Genomic DNA, 19,090 nt, shown 5'->3' on the forward strand with positions numbered 1-19,090 from the left:
ACTTTCTGCCTAGCTCCCTGAACTCCTGCTGCAGGACCTCATGCCCCTTCCTGCCTATGTCGTTAGTACCAATATGTACAACGACCTCTGCCTGTTTGCCCTCCCCCTTCTGGATGCCCTCTACCCGTTCGGAGACATCCTGGACCCTGGCACCAGGGAGGCAACATACCATCCTGGAGTCTCTTTCACGTCCACAGAAGTGCCTATCTGTGCCCCTGACTATAGAGTCCCCTATTACTATTGCTCTTCTGCGCTTTGACCCTCCCTTCTGAACATCAGAGCCAGCCGTGGTGCCACTGCTCTGGCTGCTGCTGTTTTCCCCTGATAGGCTATCCCCCCCGACAGTATCCAAAGGGGTATACCTGTTCGAGAGGGGGTCAACCACAGGGGATTCCTGCACTGACTGCCTGCCCTTTCTGGTGGTCACCCATTTCTCTGCCTGCACCTTGGGTGTGACCACATTTACATAACTGCGATCTATGACGCTTTCCGCCACCTGCATGTTCCTAAGTGCATCCAATTGCTGCTCCAACCGAACCATGCGGTCTGTGAGGAGCTCCAGTTGGGTGCACTTTCTGCAGATGAAGCCATCTGGGACGCTGGAAGCCTCCCGGACCTGCCACATCTCACAGTCAGAGCTCTGCACCCCTCTAACTGACATTGCGTCAATTAATTAAAATTTAAATTTAAAAATAATTTTTTTTTTTTTAAATGTTTTTTTAAATTTCAAAGTTACTGCTAACTATCTGTTTCCTAGCACTAGATTTCTAATAGAAATGCGAAAGCTAGATATCGTACTCTCCGATCTCTGGCTTAGATACCCCTCTAAATTATAATTAATTATGTTTAATGTTTAATGTTGAGATCAAAAAGGATGTGGTGTTGGGTGTCCTGAAAACTATTGTGGTAGATAAGTCCCAAGTGCCTGATGGGATCTACCCCAGAACACGGGTGCAAGGGAGGAAATTGCTGGGGTCTTGGCAGAAATCTTTGTATCCTCATTGGCTACAGATGAGGTCCCAGAGAGCTGGCGAATAGCCAATGTTGTTCCTTTGTTTAAGAAGTGTAGCAAGGATAATCCAGGAAATTACAGGCCAGTGAGCCTTGCATTAGGGATAGGGAAATTACTGGGGAGGATTCTTCGGGATAGGATTTACTCCCACTTGGAAACAAATGGACTTATTAGTGTGAGGTAGCATGATTTTGTGAAGGAGAGGTCGTCTTTCGCTAATTTGATCGAGTTTTTTGAGGAAGCGACAAAGGTGATTGGTGAGGGTAGAGTAGTGGATGTTGTATAAGGCCTTTGACAAGGTCCCTCATGGCAGAATGGTACAGAAGGTGAAGTCACACAGGATCAGAGGAGAGATGGCAAGATGGATACAGAACTGGCTCGGTCATAGACGACAGAGGGTAGCAGTGGAAGGGTGCGTTTCTGAATGGAAGGCTGTGACTAGTGGTCAGTGCTGGGACCTTTGCTCTTTGTAGTATATATAAATGATTTGGAGGAAAATGTAACTGGTCTGATTAGTAAGTTTGCAGACGACACAAAGGTTGGTGGAATTGCGGATAGCGATGAGGCCTGTCAGAGGATACAGCAGGATTTAGATTGTCTGGAGACTTGGGCAGAGAGATGGTAGATAGAAAATCTACAGTGAACAGTAGAACCCTGAAGAGTATTGACAGTCAGAGATCTTGGCGTACAGATCCACAGGTCACTGAAAGGGGCAACACAGGTGGAGAAGGTAGTCAAGAAGGCATACGGCATGCTTGCCTTCATTGGCCAGGGCATTGAGTATAAAAATTGGCAAGTCATGTTGCAGCTGAATAGAACCTTAGTTAGGCCACACTTGGAGTATAGTGTTCAATTCTGGTCGCCACACTACCAGAAGGATGTGGAGGCTTTAGAGAGGGTGCAGAAGAGATTTACCAGAATGTTGACTGGTCTGGAGGGCATTAGCTATGAGGAGAGGTTCGATAAACTCGGATTGTTTTCATTGGAACGACGGAGGTTGGGGGGCGACCTGATAGAGGTTTATAAAAGTATGAAGAGGCTGAAGGGCCTGTTCCTGTGCTGCACTGTTCTTTGTTCTTGTTCTAGTTAAGAAATTAAGAAATTGTTCGCAATGGAGTAAAATGGGAAATGTGACTGGGAAAGCTTAGTTGTACATAGTCGAGCTCTGTTATGAATATAGAATGAAGACCATTGCTCCCTCTAATAGTTGAGTATTGACACTACATGTTTTTAAATCAAGAGAATGGTCGGGTGGTGATGGTGGAGTTTATTAGACCCATTACCCATGGTGTCTGCAGCAATCGGCTGAACAGATAAAAGGTTAATTATATGACAGGATTAGAGAACCAGTCAGAGGAGGTCGCATTGAAACTTACTGATTAAACAATCAGTTCAAGCTTCCAATAGCATGCCCAGTTACTGAGGCATGACAGAGAGCTGCACATGATGCAGCGAAGAGTCACAAGAGTGACACCAGAAGGGGCTGGGTTTTCAGAAAAGGCTGGAGTAAGTAGAGTCATTTTAATGTGAGGAGACCAAGTGGGAAATGGAAAAATTCAGTTGGCATCTTGTGCTGCTCTGCCATTTTGTTAGTCATTTCAGTTCTTCTTCTTCTCTGTCCTTCCTCCATATCCCTGACTTCCTGAGTAAGTATTAGTCTGTCTTTGGAATATATTCGCCTATTCTGAGAGGAAGGGAGAAACAAAATAATGGCTTGCTTCAGCTGTTTATCTGATGTAAGCTCTTCTGTTTCTCTCTGTTCCTGTACTAGAGGAAATGTCAGTTCTCAGTTGCCCAATAAGTCACCCCTTAATGACCTTGTCCAGGTAATATAACCCAAAGTTTCCTAGTCTCAAACTAGAACTCATTCACTTATCCTACAAAGAACAACAAAGAACAAAGAAATGTACAGCACAGGAACAGGCCCTTCGGCCCTCCAAGCCCGTGCCGACCATACTGCCCGACTAAACTACAATCTTCTACACTTCCTGGGTCCGTATCCTTCTATTCCCATCCTATTCATATATTTGTCAAGATGCCCCTTAAATGTCCCTATCGTCCCTGCCTCCACTACCTCCTCCGGTAGTGAGTTCCAGGCACCCACTACCCTCTGCGTAAAAAACTTGCCTCGTACATCTACTCTAAACTTTGCCCCTCTCACCTTAAACCTATGCCCCCTAGTAATTGACCCCTCTACCCTGGGGAAAAGCCTCTGACTATCCACTCTGTCTATGCCCCTCATAATTTTGTATACCTCTATCAGGTCGCCCCTCAACCTCCTTCGTTCCAGTGAGAACAAACCGAGTTTATTCAATCGCTCCTCATAGCTTATGCCCTCCATACCAGGCAACATTCTGGTAAATCTCTTCTGCACCCTCTCTAAAGCCTCCACATCCTTCTGGTAGTGTGGCGACCAGAATTGAACACTATACTCCAAGTGTGGCCTAACTAAGGTTCTATACAGCTGCAACATGACTTGCCAATTCTTATACTCAATGCCCCGGCCAATGAAGGCAAGCATGCCGTATGCCTTCTTGACTACCTTCTCCACCTGTGTAGCCCCTTTCAGTGATCTGTGGACCTGTACTCCTAGATCTCTTTGACTTTCAATACTCTTGAGGGTTCGACCATTCACTGTATATTCCCTACCTGCATTAGCCCTTCCAAAATGCATTACCTCACATTTGTCCAGGTTAAACTCCATCTGCCATCTCTCCGCCCAAGTCTCCAGACAATCTAAATCCTGCTGTATCCTCAGACAGTCCTCATCGCTATCCGCAATTCCACCAACCTTTGTGTCGTCTGCAAACTTACTAATCAGACCAGTTACATTTTCCTCCAAATCATTTATATATACTACAAAGAGCAAAGGTCCCAGCACTGATCCCTGTGGAACACCACTGGTCACAGCCCTCCAATTAGAAAAGCATCCCTCCATTGCTACCCTCTGCCTTCTATGGCCTAGCCAGTTCTGTATCCACCTTGCCAGTTCACCCCTGATCCCGTGTGACTTCACCTTTTGTACTAGTCTACCATGAGGGACCTTGTCAAAGGCCTTACTGAAGTCCATATAGACAACATCTACTGCCCTACCTGCATCAATCATCTTAGTGACCTCCTCGAAAAACTCTATCAAGTTAGTGAGACACGACCTCCCCTTCACAAAACCGTGCTGCCTCTCACTAATACGTCCATTTGCTTCCAAATGGGAGTAGATCCTGTCTCGAAGAATTCTCTCCAGTAATTTCCCTACCACTGAAGTAAGGCTCACCGGCCTGTAGTTCCCGGGATTATCCCTGCCACCCTTCTTAAACAGAGGAACAACATTGGCTATTCTCCAGTCCTCCGGGACATCCCCTGAAGACAGCGAGGATCCAAAGATTTCTGTCAAGGCCTCAGCAATTTCCTCTCCAGCCTCCTTCAGTATTCTGGGGTAGATCCCATCCGGCCCTGGGGACTTATCTACCTTAATATTTTTTAAGACACCCAACACCTCGTCTTTTTGGATCACAATGTGACCCAGGCTATCTACACCCCCTTCTCCAGACTCAACATCTACCAATTCCTTCTCTTTGGTGAATACTGATGCAAAGTATTCATTTAGTACCTCGCCCATTTCCTCTGGCTCCACACATAGATTCCCTTGCCTATCCTTCAGTGGGCCAACCCTTTCCCTGGCTACCCTCTTGCTTTTTATGTAAGTGTAAAAAGCCTTGGGATTTTCCTTAACCCTATTTGCCAATGACTTTTCATGACCCCTTCTAGCCCTCCTGACTCCCTGCTTAAGTTCCTTCCTACTTTCCTTATATGCCACACAGGCTTCGTCTGTTCCCAGCCTTTTAGCCCTGACAAATGCCTCCTTTTTCTTTTTGACGAGGCCTACAATATCATTCGTCATCCAAGGTTCCCGAAAATTGCCGTATTTGTCTTTCTTCCTTACAGGAACATGCCTGTCCTGTATTCCTATCAACTGACACTTGAAAGCCTCCCACATGTCAGATGTTGATTTGCCCTCAAACATCCGCCCCCAATCTATGCTCTTCAGTTCCCGCCTAATATTGTTATAATTAGCCTTCCCCCAATTTAGCACATTCATCCTCGGACCACTCTTATCCTTGTCCACCAGTACTTTAAAACTTACTGAATTGTGGAGTACTTTAAAACTTACTGAATTGTAAGTTCAGTAGATAGTCACCCAGTGAGTGGCCATCGTGCTTTCTCAAAGTCTATATCATCTGGCAGGCAACTGAAAGTCAATGTTATTACAACTGAGATTGTGATGGTGTTACATCATTTCTTATTTATATTCTGTGCTACTTGGAAGTCCAGCATTACAAAAGTCATCTTGTACATAGAATTTTCAACTTGAAAAGACCATTCAGACCCCCTCAGTGTTGGCTTTCATCATCCATATCAGCAATTACTGCCATTAGCATGTTTACCTGCACCGTTCCCTCCTTTCCTTCATGCAGCTTTTCAGTCTACTCTTTAATGTTGAGCTAGTTTACGCCTTGATCACTAACCCAAAGTGAATTCAACAGATTTGCAGCTCTCTAAGCAAGTTGCTCCTGCCCTCTTGTGCTGAATATCTTACCATTAACTTTCATCTATGGTCATCGTAATAAAGCCTTTGGCAACAGGGAACAGTTTGCTTCTACCTTTCCTGTCTCCTCCTTTTGTTATTTTAAACACTTTGACCATACTGCCCCATAATTTGCCAGCACTGTTTAATTTAGATATGGCTTAACCTTCGCGCAACCATCCTGAACCTCCCTAATTAGACTTTATTTTTCCAAATGCTGATACTGTGCCCTTGGTAATGATTCCACTATTGATAAAATCACTGGATTTAGTTTAATCTTCCTTTTTGAACAGTGATGTGATGTTTGCCTTCCCTACTGCGCTTGAATACAATCAACTTGGGAAGATCAGGAGTAATGTGGCTCAAATTTCCTCACTTGCATTAAATGATGAATGTATAGAACCATGCTTCGGGAACAGTACTACACTCAGAAGTACTTGGGTTACCTGTTGGAACTAGAGCCTATGGATGTTATCTCTGCGATCTTCCAGGTGGCATTTGCTACGGTGCTGCACAAGAAATTATGAGCAAAAATGAACTTGCAAGAAATGGAGATAATATTACATGGGATTGGTGGGGAGCAAGGAAACAGGGTAGGGGCAATGAGAACGATATGTAATTGGCAAGATGTGGCAAATGGTGTTTTCCAGGGATCTGTACTGGAGAGACAACTTTTCAACATGTATGGTAATAACTTGGATGACGGAATAGAGTTATATATTCAGGTTTATGGACAACACTGTTAGGAAGTCACAATGCAACATGACAGATTGTGAGTGGACAAAACTGTAGCAGATCAAGTTTGATGTGGGAAAGAACTTTGGTTCTTAAAAAGCCAAACTGGAATACTTTCCTAATGGAAAGACACTTGGAATTGCAAAGTAACAAAGGTATTTGGGTGGCCCATGTAGGAAAATTGTGAAAACCTAATCAAAGAACAAAGAAACGTACAGTAAGAAGTCTTACAACACCAGGTTGAAGTTCAACAGGTTTGTTTAGAATCACGAGCTTTAGAAGCGCAGCTCCTTCATAAGTCATAGGGGCAGAATTAGGCCACTCGGCCCATCGAGTCTGCTCCGCCATTCAATCATGGCTGATACTTTTCTCATCCCCATTCTCCTGCCTTCTCCCCCGAGCCCCTGATCCTCTTATTGATCAAAAACCTATCTCTCTCTGTCTTAAAGACACTCAGTGATTTGGCCTCCACAGCCTTCTACGGCAAAGAGTTCCACAGATTCACCACCCTCTGGCTGAAGAGATTCTTCCTCCTAGCTGTTTTAAAGGATCATCCCTTTAGTCTGAGATTGTGTCCTCTGCTTCTAGTTTTTCCCTACAAGTGGGAACATCCTCTCCACGTCCACTCTATCCAGGCCTTGCAGTATCCTGTAAGTTTCAATAAGATCCCCCCTCATCCTTCTAAACACCAACGAGTACCTACCCAGAGTCCACAACCGTTCCTCATATGACAAGCTCTTCATTCCAGGGACCCTTTCCAAGGCCAGCACATCCTTAGATACGAGTCCCAAAACTGCTGACAATGCTCCAAATGGGGTCTGACCAGAGCCTTGAGGGGATAAATTTATGTTGTGTCTCCCGAATAGCCCCCAAAAACTCCTGCCATTGCAGTTCCACCGTCTTCCCTGCTAGGCTCCTTCTCCAATCAACTCTGGTCAGCTCCTCCCTCATATCTTTGTAGTTCCCCTTATTTAATTGTAATACCGTTACATCTGATTGCAGCTTCTCCCTCTCAAACTGCAGGGTAAATTCGATCATATTGTGGTCACTGCTCCCTAAGGGTTCCTTCACCTGAAGTTCCCTAATCAATTCTGCCTCATTACACATCACCAAATCCAGAATTGCTTGTTCCCTAGTAGGCTCTACCACAAGCTGCTCCAAAAAACCATCTCTTAGACATTCCACAAATTCCTTTTCTTGGGATCCACTACCAACCTGATTTTCCCAGTCCACCTGCATATTGAAGTCCCCCATGATTATTGTAATATTGCCTTTTTTACATGACTTTTCTATCTCCTGATTTATTTACTGACCCACATCCTGACTGCTGCTAGGGGGCCTGTACATAACTCCCATCAGGGTTTACCTTTGCGATTCCTCAACTCTACCCACAGCGATTCTTTGCCTTCTGATCCAATATCGCTCCTTGCTTTCGATTTAACTTCATTCCTTACTAACAATGCAACCCCGCCCTCTTTGCCCATCTGCCTGTCCTTTCGATAGGACACATACCCCTGTAGCCCTGATCCCAGCGCTGATCCCTTTGCAGCCACGTTTGTGAGGCCCACAACATCGGACCGGCCAATTTCAATATGTGCAACAAGCTCATTTACCATGTTCCGTATACTGCCCGCATTTAGGTACAACACCCTCAGTCCTGCATTGACCACCTCCCTTCTCACACTTGTCACCTTTTTTGCTCTGTCTGAGGGTGATGTTCTTTTACTTTGGTTCTCTATTTCCACCTCCCTGCCATACTAGTTTAAATCCTCCCGAGTGAATCTAGCTCTGAAAGCTAGTGACTCCAAATAAACCTGTTGGACTTTAACCATGATGTGGAGATGCCGGCGTTGGACTGGGGTGAGCACAGTAAGAAGTCTTACAACACCAGGTTAAAGTCCAACAGGTTTGTTTCGATGTCACTAGCTTTCGGAGTGCTGCTCCTTCAGGTGAATTTAACCTGGTATTGTAAGACCTCTTACTGTGCCCACCCCAGTCCAACGCCGGCACCTCCACATCAAAGAAAAGTACAACACAGGAACAGGCCCTTTGGCCCTCCAAGCCTCTGCTGCCCGTCTAATCTAAAGCTTTCTACACTTCCGAGGTCCGTATCCCTCTATTCCCATGCTATTTATGTATTTGTCAAGACGCCCCTCAAATGTCACTATCGTCCCTGCTTCCACCTCCTCCTCCAGCAGCGAGTTCCAGGCTCCCACTATCCTCTGTATTTTAAAAAAAACTTGCATCGCACATCTACTCTAAACCTTGCCCTTCGCACCTTAAACCTATGCCCCCTAGTAATTGATCCCTCTACCCTGGGAAAAAGCTTCTGACTCTCCACTCTGTCCATGTCCCTCTATCAGGTCGCCCCTCAACCTCCTTTGTTCCAGTGAGAACAAACCGAGTTTATTCAACCGCTCCTCATAGCTAATGCCCTCCATACCAGGCAACATCCTGGTAAATCTCTTCTGCACCCTCTCTAAAGCCTCCACATCCTTCTGGTAGTGTGGCGACCAGAATTGAACACTATACTCCAAGTGTGGCCTGACTAAGGTTCTATACAGCTGCAACATGACTTGCCAATTCTTATACTCAATGCCCCGGAAGATGAAGGCAAGCATGTTGCCACAAACCAATTGAAAAGACTGTTGGAATAATGGCCGTAACCTCAAAGTGAATAGAATTCAAAAGTGAAGAAATTGCAAGTTTTCCAGAACCGTGACCAAATCCCACATGGAATAGTTATATTTAGTTCCTGCCCCCACCTCTAAAGAAAGATATCTATTGGCCTTGTAGGGAGAGTGGCACAGATTCACCAGAATAGAACTGGTGCTAAAAGGGTTAAATTACAAATTGATTGAGTTTAGAAGTTTGATCTAATTGAGGGACTTGTTAGATTAGAAAACTACATCCACAAATTCAGAGGAAGGGGATACAAAATTAGAGCTGGACCATTGAGCGAGTGCATGAAGTAGCATTCCTTCACACACTAATGGAAATGTGCAACTCTGTCTCCCAAAGACTGTGGATGTTGGGAGTCAATTATAACTTCCAAACTGGGTTTGATTTTATTGGACAATGATATCGATGGAACTGAGGAACAAAGTAACCATAATCTGATTGAATAGTCAAACAGACTTGAGGGACTATTTGAGAAGTTTAAACAGGAAAGTCTTAAGTGCAGTTCCAAGCTAAGGTGTCAACTGAGTAATTAGCAAGTGGTGTGTGTGCAAGATGGAGCCAGCTGGCACAGTACCTCTGGTATACACTGTGCTATGGCAGAGCTGAGAGTGAGGCCCTTCCTTTTGCTTGTAGGGGTTTGCCTTTGTGGAGTACGAGGTTCCAGAGGCAGCTCAGCTTGCTCTTGAGCAGATGAACTCGGTGATGCTTGGAGGCAGAAACATCAAGGTAAGTGACCTCAGCACTTTAACACATAACTGTCTGACCAGCAGCAGAATAGGGTCTCCACAGAACCGTCAGTTCTTTATAAACTTTCCCCAGAATTAAATTCAATGTGCTCTGCTAAAGGATAAAGCACAAGGTGATAACAGAACAGAAAAGCCAAGGCCCTATTGATTTGTTTTGTGTCCTTTTACACATGGTGATTTTCTGCTCATATATGTATGTTGGGGAATGATATCAGTCAACAGTTGTAAAATAGGTTGTCAGCAGTCTATAAGCTATTTTGGTGGCAACTGAAAACGCATTGCATTGTCATCTTGTCAGCAGTGATGCCTTTTTTTCAAATAGTTTTTTTCTAGTTTTATTTCATCAGTGCTCACTGCCCCTTCAAGTTGAAAATTGAAAGACCTCCACCAGAATTCTGGTGAGCACTTAATGGTGTAGCATTTCTTTCATTCAAGATTTTCAACTTTGTTTTCTAACTTCCGCTTAATTTCTATACAAGATGATCCAGGTTCATTGATTTAGGGTGTTATGTCGCAGGCACACTGGTATTGATCAGTAAGTGCCATTGCTGCTAATAAAGGCACCTTTGCACATGAGCCGCGACAAGTGGACCCACCGAGTGAACCACGGGTTACTTCTCCAATTAAAGACTTTGCAGCAGAGTTGGTAAGTAAGGCTAGGGATAGGTCATGGCAATGACTAAAACTTAATGGCTGCAACTGATTTGGCATAAATGGAGGAACTGATGTGGTGCAAAGTGAACTTTGGCAAAATCAGCCATTGAGCGTTTCCGATTTGTGTACCCCGGTGTGTTTTCTGTGGGCGTTTAGGGATTGCTAGAAGAAACTTATCAGACTATGTATCAGATCACAATGCCAGTGTTTGCAGAAGCCATGTTAGAGCAAGGAAGTGGAGTCTCCTGGGTTAGTGCCTGTTGCATGGATAATGCCAGTGGAAGGGATATTGAACTGAGATGTGATGGGGAGGGGTGTCCAGTCTATCAGGTGAAGTGTATGAGAGTGGGGCAGGATTCTTATAATGGTACAAGGGGTATTCGGATGGCAGGGTCAAGCAAATCATTAGGCTGGGGTTGGGGAATGTTTTGTAGAGCTGCTAACTTGCTTGGGTGAACATTAATTTTTTTTTTAAATTTATAGAGTACCCAATTCATTTTTTCAATTAAGGGACAATTTAGCGTGGCCAATCCACCTACCCTGCACATCTTTGGGTTGTGGGGGTGAAACCCACGCAAACACGGAGAATGTGAAAACTCCACATGGACAGTGACCCAGAGCCGGGATTGAACCTGGGACCTTGGCGCCGTGAGGCAGCAATGCTAACCCATTGAACCATTGCTGCCCGGGGATAAACATTAATATTAGGTTTTGCGGGAAGGGCGAGTTTGGAATGGAGTGCAAACATGGATACCTCTAGGAGGCAGTAAAAGAGCAGCTTAGTTGAGTGGCAGCAATGTCGAAAAGATGCAAGATGGAAAGGGATGTAGAAAATGGTGGGGGGAATGTGAATAATATTAAACAGGCATGAGGGTTCAGTGTATAAGCAAGAGGGAATGAAAATGTCTCCTCCGACATTAATGGAACAGTAATGATGTGAGTGAGGTCTGGTGGGTGGACGCGAGGGGAGAAACCTTCCATGGGGCTTTAGAGCGGACCCCAACAAGAACGATATCAGTTCCTCCAGCTTGATTGAAACAGATTTCTGGTGGCTTTGTTTAAGCTCTGGGTTGTTGCTAACTTTATGAATGCTACCATTACCGTTCCTATTATGTGCTTAGAAACAACTTTTCTTTTCTTTGTGTCTCCTCCAAGCTTTTTTATGGAACAGGACTCGGCTGTAGAGCCCTCCCTCACCAGTCCGACAGCCATTCTGATCAGAAGAATCAGCAGCTGTAAATTCCAGCATTAAAGTGCCCGCAGCCAGTGGGAACACTCAACATTCTAAGCGACTGCACCTCCAGGAGCCATCCCGATATTTTAATTTACCTGAGGGTGGGGTGAACGGCAAGGGTTTTATCTTTCCTCTTTGAAATAAAAGTATTTATTTCCCCCAGTAATTTAAAAAAAAAAAATTCATTTTGTTTGACCAGTGGTCTGTTCATTAAGTACTTGGCATCTTTTCTTGGCTTGCCCCTGTTGGCAACTGACTCTGACCATGCCTTTGTGCGAAATACAAACGGGAACTTTGAGCAGGCACTGCAATGATCTTGGCTTAATTGCCTCCAATGAAATATGTAGATTGCTGTGGGTCACTTGAGAGCAATTGACCCTTTTCCAATCCGAGATTCTACTGTTTAATAGTGGTTGAAGACTGAAGACTAATCATGGAACTGCCTAGTGAAGCCTAGCAGTCTAGGTCGTAGAGAGCAAGAGGAAACAACTGACTCCATCTGGACCTTAGTTTGGATCCAGACATTACTGATCTTGCGGACATCTGTATCTGTTAACTTGTTCATTCATGACTTTGCCATCTGCACATCTAGATTTCTTTATCGTGTTGTGCCGCTCTCTTATGGCCTGTGTCACAATCCCAGGCTCCCCTTTGTTCTTGGACCACTTGGCTTTTTTGTGCTTGAAGCTGGTTTAGTCCAGATTTCAGCAGTTATCCGCAAGGAAATGTTACTGGGAGCTCTTGCTAGCCTATGCTTCCAAAGTTTTTCTCTTCTTCCATGCTGGAGATCAAGTATAAATAATCCTTCAATAGATAAAATACTTGTATATCCTATTTTCCAAAACCTCTTCCTGTTCCTCCCATCCCTTCTTCCTAAAAGCTACCTGTCAGGTTGAACATTCACATCAATTGGAGGATGAGGGTTCTCCCACCAATTGCAAGTCAACTTGTAATTCTAGTTTTAAATAATAAATGCTCCAAAGTTCTGAAACCAGTCTCTGATCTTTTCTTTCTAACTACCCGGTATGTTTACTGTGATAGTTCTGGCCTGTCTCCACAGCAGGTTGCGTTTTAGTGCTGATCCACAGTGCCACACCTCCGTGATGATTTGTGATTGGCTGGGGGAACAGGTCAGGATGCTCCCAGTAAACACACAGATAGCCACTTGTGTTTGATATCTGTTAAAGGGGCCTTCAGCCCATTTAAAAAGTGGTAAGTTTCAATAACTTGCTCTCAGGCTCAGTCTTCTGCCAATTGTTCCGAGTCGTGCGCTGCTGTGTTGGGGAGAAGTCCAGCTCGTGACGTTGCATTTTCTCCCACTGCCCGGTGTCGCTGGTCCTTCTCCTGCTTGCAGTGCATTCTAGGCAGGGTGGCATCACTCTGGTCTGCTTGTTCTGTAGCTGCCCTGTACAAGTCTTCCACAGGTAAATAAATTCTGTGGAAGGTTTTGTACAGTGCAGCTGCAGTGATGTCATTCTACCTAGAATGCACTGTGAATAGGCGTGTGGGCTGCGTATCTCCTCCCCTCCCCTCACCTCCTCCTCCTCCCGGTGGTGAACAAACACGAGGTTACGGGGTGGATTTCTCCGCAGCATCGCAACGTGTGACTCAGAGCGCTTGGCAGGGGACTGTGCGTGGGAGCAGGAAATTTACTGTTTTTTAAATGAGGTGTAGTTTCCCTTTAATTAGATGTGCCAGCATGCTACATGCTCTCCTGTAAAACACACTAAGGATTCCCTTTTGAACACTCAAGCTGAGTGTTTCTGACGAGTGAGGTCTGTTAAAAAATAATCTTTAACCAAAAAATGGCCTCTTCCTAACGGGAGCAGACTATGTGAGACACACTTGATTTCATGATTAATGGGTGCCATTTGCCAACGTTTCTGGGGTATTTCCAATGTCCTAGGAAGATTTCAGGTGGCATCTCAATTCTTAGCCCGTGTTTTCCAGGAGAAGTGGCATGGTTCGTATTAATTTCTAGCTTGGTCTGTAATTGGCGGGGGTTTCTTTTGTTACAGGTTGGCAGACCGAGTAACATAGGACAAGCTCAACCAATCATAGACCAGCTTGCAGAGGAAGCCAGGGCGTTTAACAGAATTTATGTCGCGTCCGTTCACCCGGATCTGTCGGATGATGACATTAAAAGTGTGTTCGAGGCCTTTGGAAAGATTAAATCCTGCACCTTGGCCCGAGACCCCACAACGGGGAAGCATAAAGGATATGGATTCATTGGTGAGTGTTCTGTTGGTAAAACTGGTTTCGTGACGGTATTGTGGAAAAAGGGAGGCACACGCATTTAACAAAACTAAAATAAAAGGCCTGGCAGGTATCTAAGGTGAAATTGGATAGAATGGTGACCTTTCACCTCAGAGATTTGGCAATCACCCCAGCCCAGGTAGATGGAGTGAAGGGCTACTCTCAGCTTCCTGTAAATCCTGAGTAATGAGTTTCAACAGTCTCCACCTAATTTCTTTTTGTCATTTTGATTCTCCTTTTTTCCTCCTTCCTCTCTCCCACTGCAAAGCACCATGGCCTCTAAATTTGACCAGCATACCACTTATCTAGCGTTGATAGGCTGCCGGGACAGAACATCAGAATTGGAAGGAATGTCCTAGGAGTGACTCTGGAAGACAAAGCTCATTGCTAGAATCTGAGGACAAGTCATGCACTTCATCTCAACCACTACTAATGCCAGAACTGGAAGCATAAATGGGAAAGTGTTCACCCCTTAGCACCATCATCCTTCCTCTCCTCCTATTAGTTGATGTTGCTTCTGGTAGTACAACTTTAAGTATAGGCCTCTGCACGTACACACGAGCTGGAAACGCGCTTGCAAAGACACTTCAATGTCACCGTCACGGTTGCAGATACACTGCATTTTAACATTTGGCTTTTCACTATGACTCAGTTATCCAAGACTTGTGCCATCTCCATCATCTTGAATTTCTGGATCTGGATACTCTTCATCTGTGTTGCCCATCGCAGAGTTGCACATAAGCAGTCCTTTGTCTGCAAGACTTCAATGCTGTTGTTGGGCACCCCATTTTTTACCTTGATGTGCGCTAGACCACTCATTGGATATAATGTTCAGTCTACATGCCATACCTAGATGGCCATCTTGGAAATGAGAATACAGAAATAACAGGTGACTATGGACCTATGGTTCCCAAATCTTCCCACACCTGGGTGTTTCCTCAGTTTGTGTCTGGGTCTAATTTACAGATCGCAATGGCTGTCGTCAACTTCATCATCATTGCTGGGAGGTGTGAACTAGATGGACAATGATATTTTTCGACTAACAATTTCTATGTTTCAATGCAGAAAGTAAAGCAGAATCTGAAACCAGGACGTTTATTTCAGTCAAGTGCTTTGGAAGAGTGGGCACTGTGGCACACAATTACACCTCAATGGCTCATTGGCTGGCACGGACATCTGGATTGTATTGGTGCACTGATAATTCTTCCAACATGTTTATCTGCTACTTATATTTTACCAATGTTTGTTGTATCGTGTAGATTGTTGGTACAAAGTGCTTCAGAAAATGTGAGTTGGCAATGAGATTCGGATCATTTTGTTTTTGCATGGAGTTGTGTGAATAAACCAGTCAGTGCCTTGGGTTGCTGAGTAGGTGGTAGAATGTATGATACCTGGATGTAGTCAATTTTTGGGTCCACTGTTGGATTGATGGTATTTTCAATATGTAGGCAGGTAATTTAATGTTATGGGTTGGATGGCAAATGAGCATGTATGGGGTAAGATCACGATCTGGGTACATTATCCTGTTACGTTATCAGATGACGACTACTGATTTCTAGTTGCAATTTGTTCTTGGAATTTGAGAGCGTTGAGGTTGTGAAGTGTAGGAGCACTTCACTGAATTTTACTGCATTAAAAAACTTTTTTTTTTAAATTGGAACACCCAATTCTTTTTTTTTTCTAATTAAGGGACAATTTAGCGTGGTCAATCCACCTTCCCTGCACATCTTTTTGGGTTGTGGGGGGGTGAGACCTACACAGGGAGAATGTGCAAACTCCACACGGACGGTGTGGATGGGCAGGGATCGGACCCGGGTCTCGGCGCCGTGAGGCAGTGGGCTGCCATTATGCCACCACATGATATTTACTGCATTGATCATAAGAAAGATATTAAGGCATTGGAGAGAGTGTGCAGGAGAAAAATCATGAAACTGGTTCCAGGAATGGTTCCAAGTGCTGTTGGCGATAGGGGGGGTTTAAAATAGTTTGGCAGAGGGATGGGTTACGGTGTGGAGGTACATTAGGGCTGATGTACAGCCAAATATAGAAGGAAAACCAAGTCAGTTCAGAAGGCAGAGCAAAGACAAGTTAAGGCACAAGAGGATTTGGCAAAGCTGGATGGCATTTATTTTAATGTAAGGAGTCCTGTTGGTAAGGCAGGTGAACGGAGGGTGTTGACTAACACATGGGGATTTGCTATTATCACTGAGACATGGTTGAGGGAGGGGCAAGACTGGCAGCTCAATATTCCAGAATATAGAATCTTCAGGCGGGGGGGGGGGTGTAATTCCAGGATATCGAAGTTTCATATAAGGAGGGGGAGGGTGTAAAAGAGGAGGTGGCGTTGCAATATTGATGAAGGAGTCAATGAATCAATTATTGCAGCGAGGAGGGATGATATCTCAGCAGGCTCCTCGATTGAGATTATAATGGGTGGAACCTAAAACAAAAGGGAGGCAATCAGGTTGCTGTGAGTGTACTACAGGCTCCCAAACAGTCAGGGAGAGAGAAGAGCAGATATATACAAATCTGAAAAATGTAAAAATAATTAGATATAGCTCTTGGGGCTAAAGGGATATGAGGGGATGGCAGGATCAGGATGCCGAACTTGATGATCAGCTGTGATCATGATGAATGGCGGAGCAGCCTCAAAGGGCCAAATGGCCGCCTCTTGCTTCTATTTCTGTGTTTCTATAATTGGGTAATAATACTGGTAATAATAGGGAATGAAGCTGGGCAGGTGGTAGTGGTGTCAGTGGGAGAGGATTTTGGTCATAGTGACCATAACTCAGTAAAATTTAAGGTAGTTATGGAAAAGTTCAAGGAAGGATTGGAAATAAAGTTTCTGAACTGGGGCAAGGCTGATTTTTATATATATATATATATATATATATATATATATATTATATAAACATTTTTTAAAATTCCAATTAAGGGGCAATTAGCGACTACCCCTTTTGGGTTGTGGTGAGAGACCCACGCAGACACCGGGAGACACATACAGAGACCCGGGGAAAAGTTCTAAAGGACAGGATTCATCTCCATTTGGAGAGACAAGGATTAATTGCTGATAATCCATAGAATCCCTACTGTGCAGAAGGAGGATATTCCGACTATTGAGTTTGCACCAACCCTCCGAAAGAGCACCCCATGCATTGATCATGGCCAATCCACCCAATCTGCTCATCCAAAGATGTGCAGGGTAGGTCGATTGGCTGCGCTAAATTGCCACTTAGTGTCCAACGGTTAGATGTACAATGATAATCGTTATTGTCACACGTAGGCTTGCATTACCACTGCAATGAAGTTACTGTGAAAATCCCCTAGTCGTCACATTCCGGCATCTGTTCGGGTACACAGAGGGAGAATTCAGAATGTCCAAATTACCTAACAGTGGGACTTGTGGGAGGAAACCGGAGCACCCGGAGGAAACCCACGCAGACACAGGGAGAATGTGCAGACTCCGCACAGACAGTGACCCAAGACGGAAATCGAACCTGGGACCCTGACACTGTGAAGCAGCAGTGTTAATCACTGCTACCGTGCTGCCCTTGAAGCAGTGGGACGGAAGGATTTATCTGCACAAATCATTGAAGGTAGCAGAGTAAGTTGGGAAAGGCATTATAAATAGAGGCACAGGGAATTATAGTACACCTTTACAAAACAATGATCAGGCTTCAACTGGGGCAGTGTGTTTGGGCACCACATGTTGGGAAGGTGAAGGAATTCAAGAGACGACAAAAAGATTCACAACAATGGTTCTTGAGATGAGACTTTTGTTACATGGAATCGAAGGCTCTTCTCAAAGAGAAGACTGAGGGGAAATTTGGTAGAGTATTCAAAGTCATGAGGGGTCAGGGCAGACTACATAGGAAAAACTATTCCCACTTGTGAAATGATCAGGAACAAGAAGACAGATTTAAGGTGTCTGGAGAGGATTTGGATCACACTGCCTGTGTGTGGTAGAGGCAGTTGTAGTTTTTGATGTGAAATTGGATAATTATCTGGAGAAAAAAAGATTTGTGGTCTAGGGGGAAAGGGCAGGGGGAGTGGGACTAACTCAGAGAGGTCCAAATTGGCAGCATGGACTGTAACCATTTTATGATTCGAAGCAGGTTCTACCCCCTTGTGTTTTTTCCCTCTAGATTATTTCCACACCTGTTTAACATTTTAATGATCTGCGTGCCTGTTCTCCTGAGTTGCTTTGGATCTCTGCTGTTTCTAGCTTTTCACCATTTAGAAAGTATCATGTTCTATTCATTTTCGCTCCCAACTGGAGGACTCGTATTTGTCCATTTTGAAATTTGGCAGCCAGTTTTGACTTTCACTTAAAATTGCAAAGACATCAACAGGTTACGTTTCCATCTGCACTGTTTTAAATGCTTCCTACATCTCAGCATGTCTTACAAACTTGATTAAATTTTCCACGGTGACGTGCTTGTTAGGTAATTTGGACATTCTGATTTCTCCTTCAGTGTACCCGAACAGGTGCCGGAATGTGGTGACTAGCGGCTTTTCACTAACTTCATTGCATGTTAATGTAAGCCTACGTGTGACAATAATAAAGATTATTATTATTGTAAGGTGTGTCGATGAGGGCAGTGTAGTTGATGTAGCCTCCATGAACTTCAGTTGGGCTTTTGACAAGGTCCCGTATGGGAGACTGATCAAGAATGGAGTCCACAGAATGCACAGCCATTTGTCTCCAAAATTGGCTTTGTGGCAGGAGGCAGAAGGTGATAGTTGTAGGTTGTTTTTGTGACTGGAAGCCTGTGTCCAGTGGTGTACAGCAGGCCGCTGCCTGTCAACCACACAGGGTCCGTCACTGCTGCCCTGCTTTTGGCCGATTCACCATCTGCCTCGCCTTGGCCTTGCTGTTGGCCACTGACAATTCTGCCCAGCAACAGTGAGATGGAGTAAATCGAATGGACCAATCAGACCAAGGTGCCTGTGCTTTATCAACATCCATTACTTCTTGCTCTGGCCCATTTGATTTCTCAAATTCTTTTAAAATTTTACATGTTTGAACTGGTGTTTACTGGCCACGTGGCCCCTGGTGGTCCGCTGACCCCAGTTTGGGAACCCCAGCCATAGTAAACGAGGCTATGGACCAAGTGCTGTAAAATGGAATGAGGATAGGTGCTTGATGACCAGCGAAAACATGATGTTTGCTGTCAAACCCTGATGAA

The 19,090-nt window shown here is 44.6% G+C and overlaps 2 protein-coding genes across 5 annotated transcripts in view; both read left to right on the forward strand.

Moving 5' to 3' along the window:
* Positions 1–19,090, forward strand: part of LOC140425665 (protein scribble homolog) — a gene marked incomplete at its 5' end in the record, with an annotated part of 1,618,068 nt that overhangs the window by 938,984 nt on the left and 659,994 nt on the right.
* The window catches only part of LOC140424651 (poly(U)-binding-splicing factor PUF60-like), a 136,298-nt gene that overhangs the window by 60,816 nt on the left and 56,392 nt on the right, over positions 1–19,090 (forward strand). For 2 of the 4 annotated variants that reach the window (XM_072507892.1, XM_072507893.1), the window contains 2 exons: positions 9,645–9,737; positions 13,664–13,877. In XM_072507892.1, coding sequence (XP_072363993.1) covers positions 9,645–9,737; positions 13,664–13,877 — 307 coding nt within the window. The remainder of the gene's footprint in view (positions 1–9,644; positions 9,738–13,663; positions 13,878–19,090) is intronic. The other 2 variants (XM_072507895.1, XM_072507894.1) reach the window with 2 other exon arrangements.

Source organism: Scyliorhinus torazame, chromosome 6 (genome assembly GCF_047496885.1).
Source record: "Scyliorhinus torazame isolate Kashiwa2021f chromosome 6, sScyTor2.1, whole genome shotgun sequence".
NCBI lineage: Eukaryota > Metazoa > Chordata > Chondrichthyes > Carcharhiniformes > Scyliorhinidae > Scyliorhinus > Scyliorhinus torazame.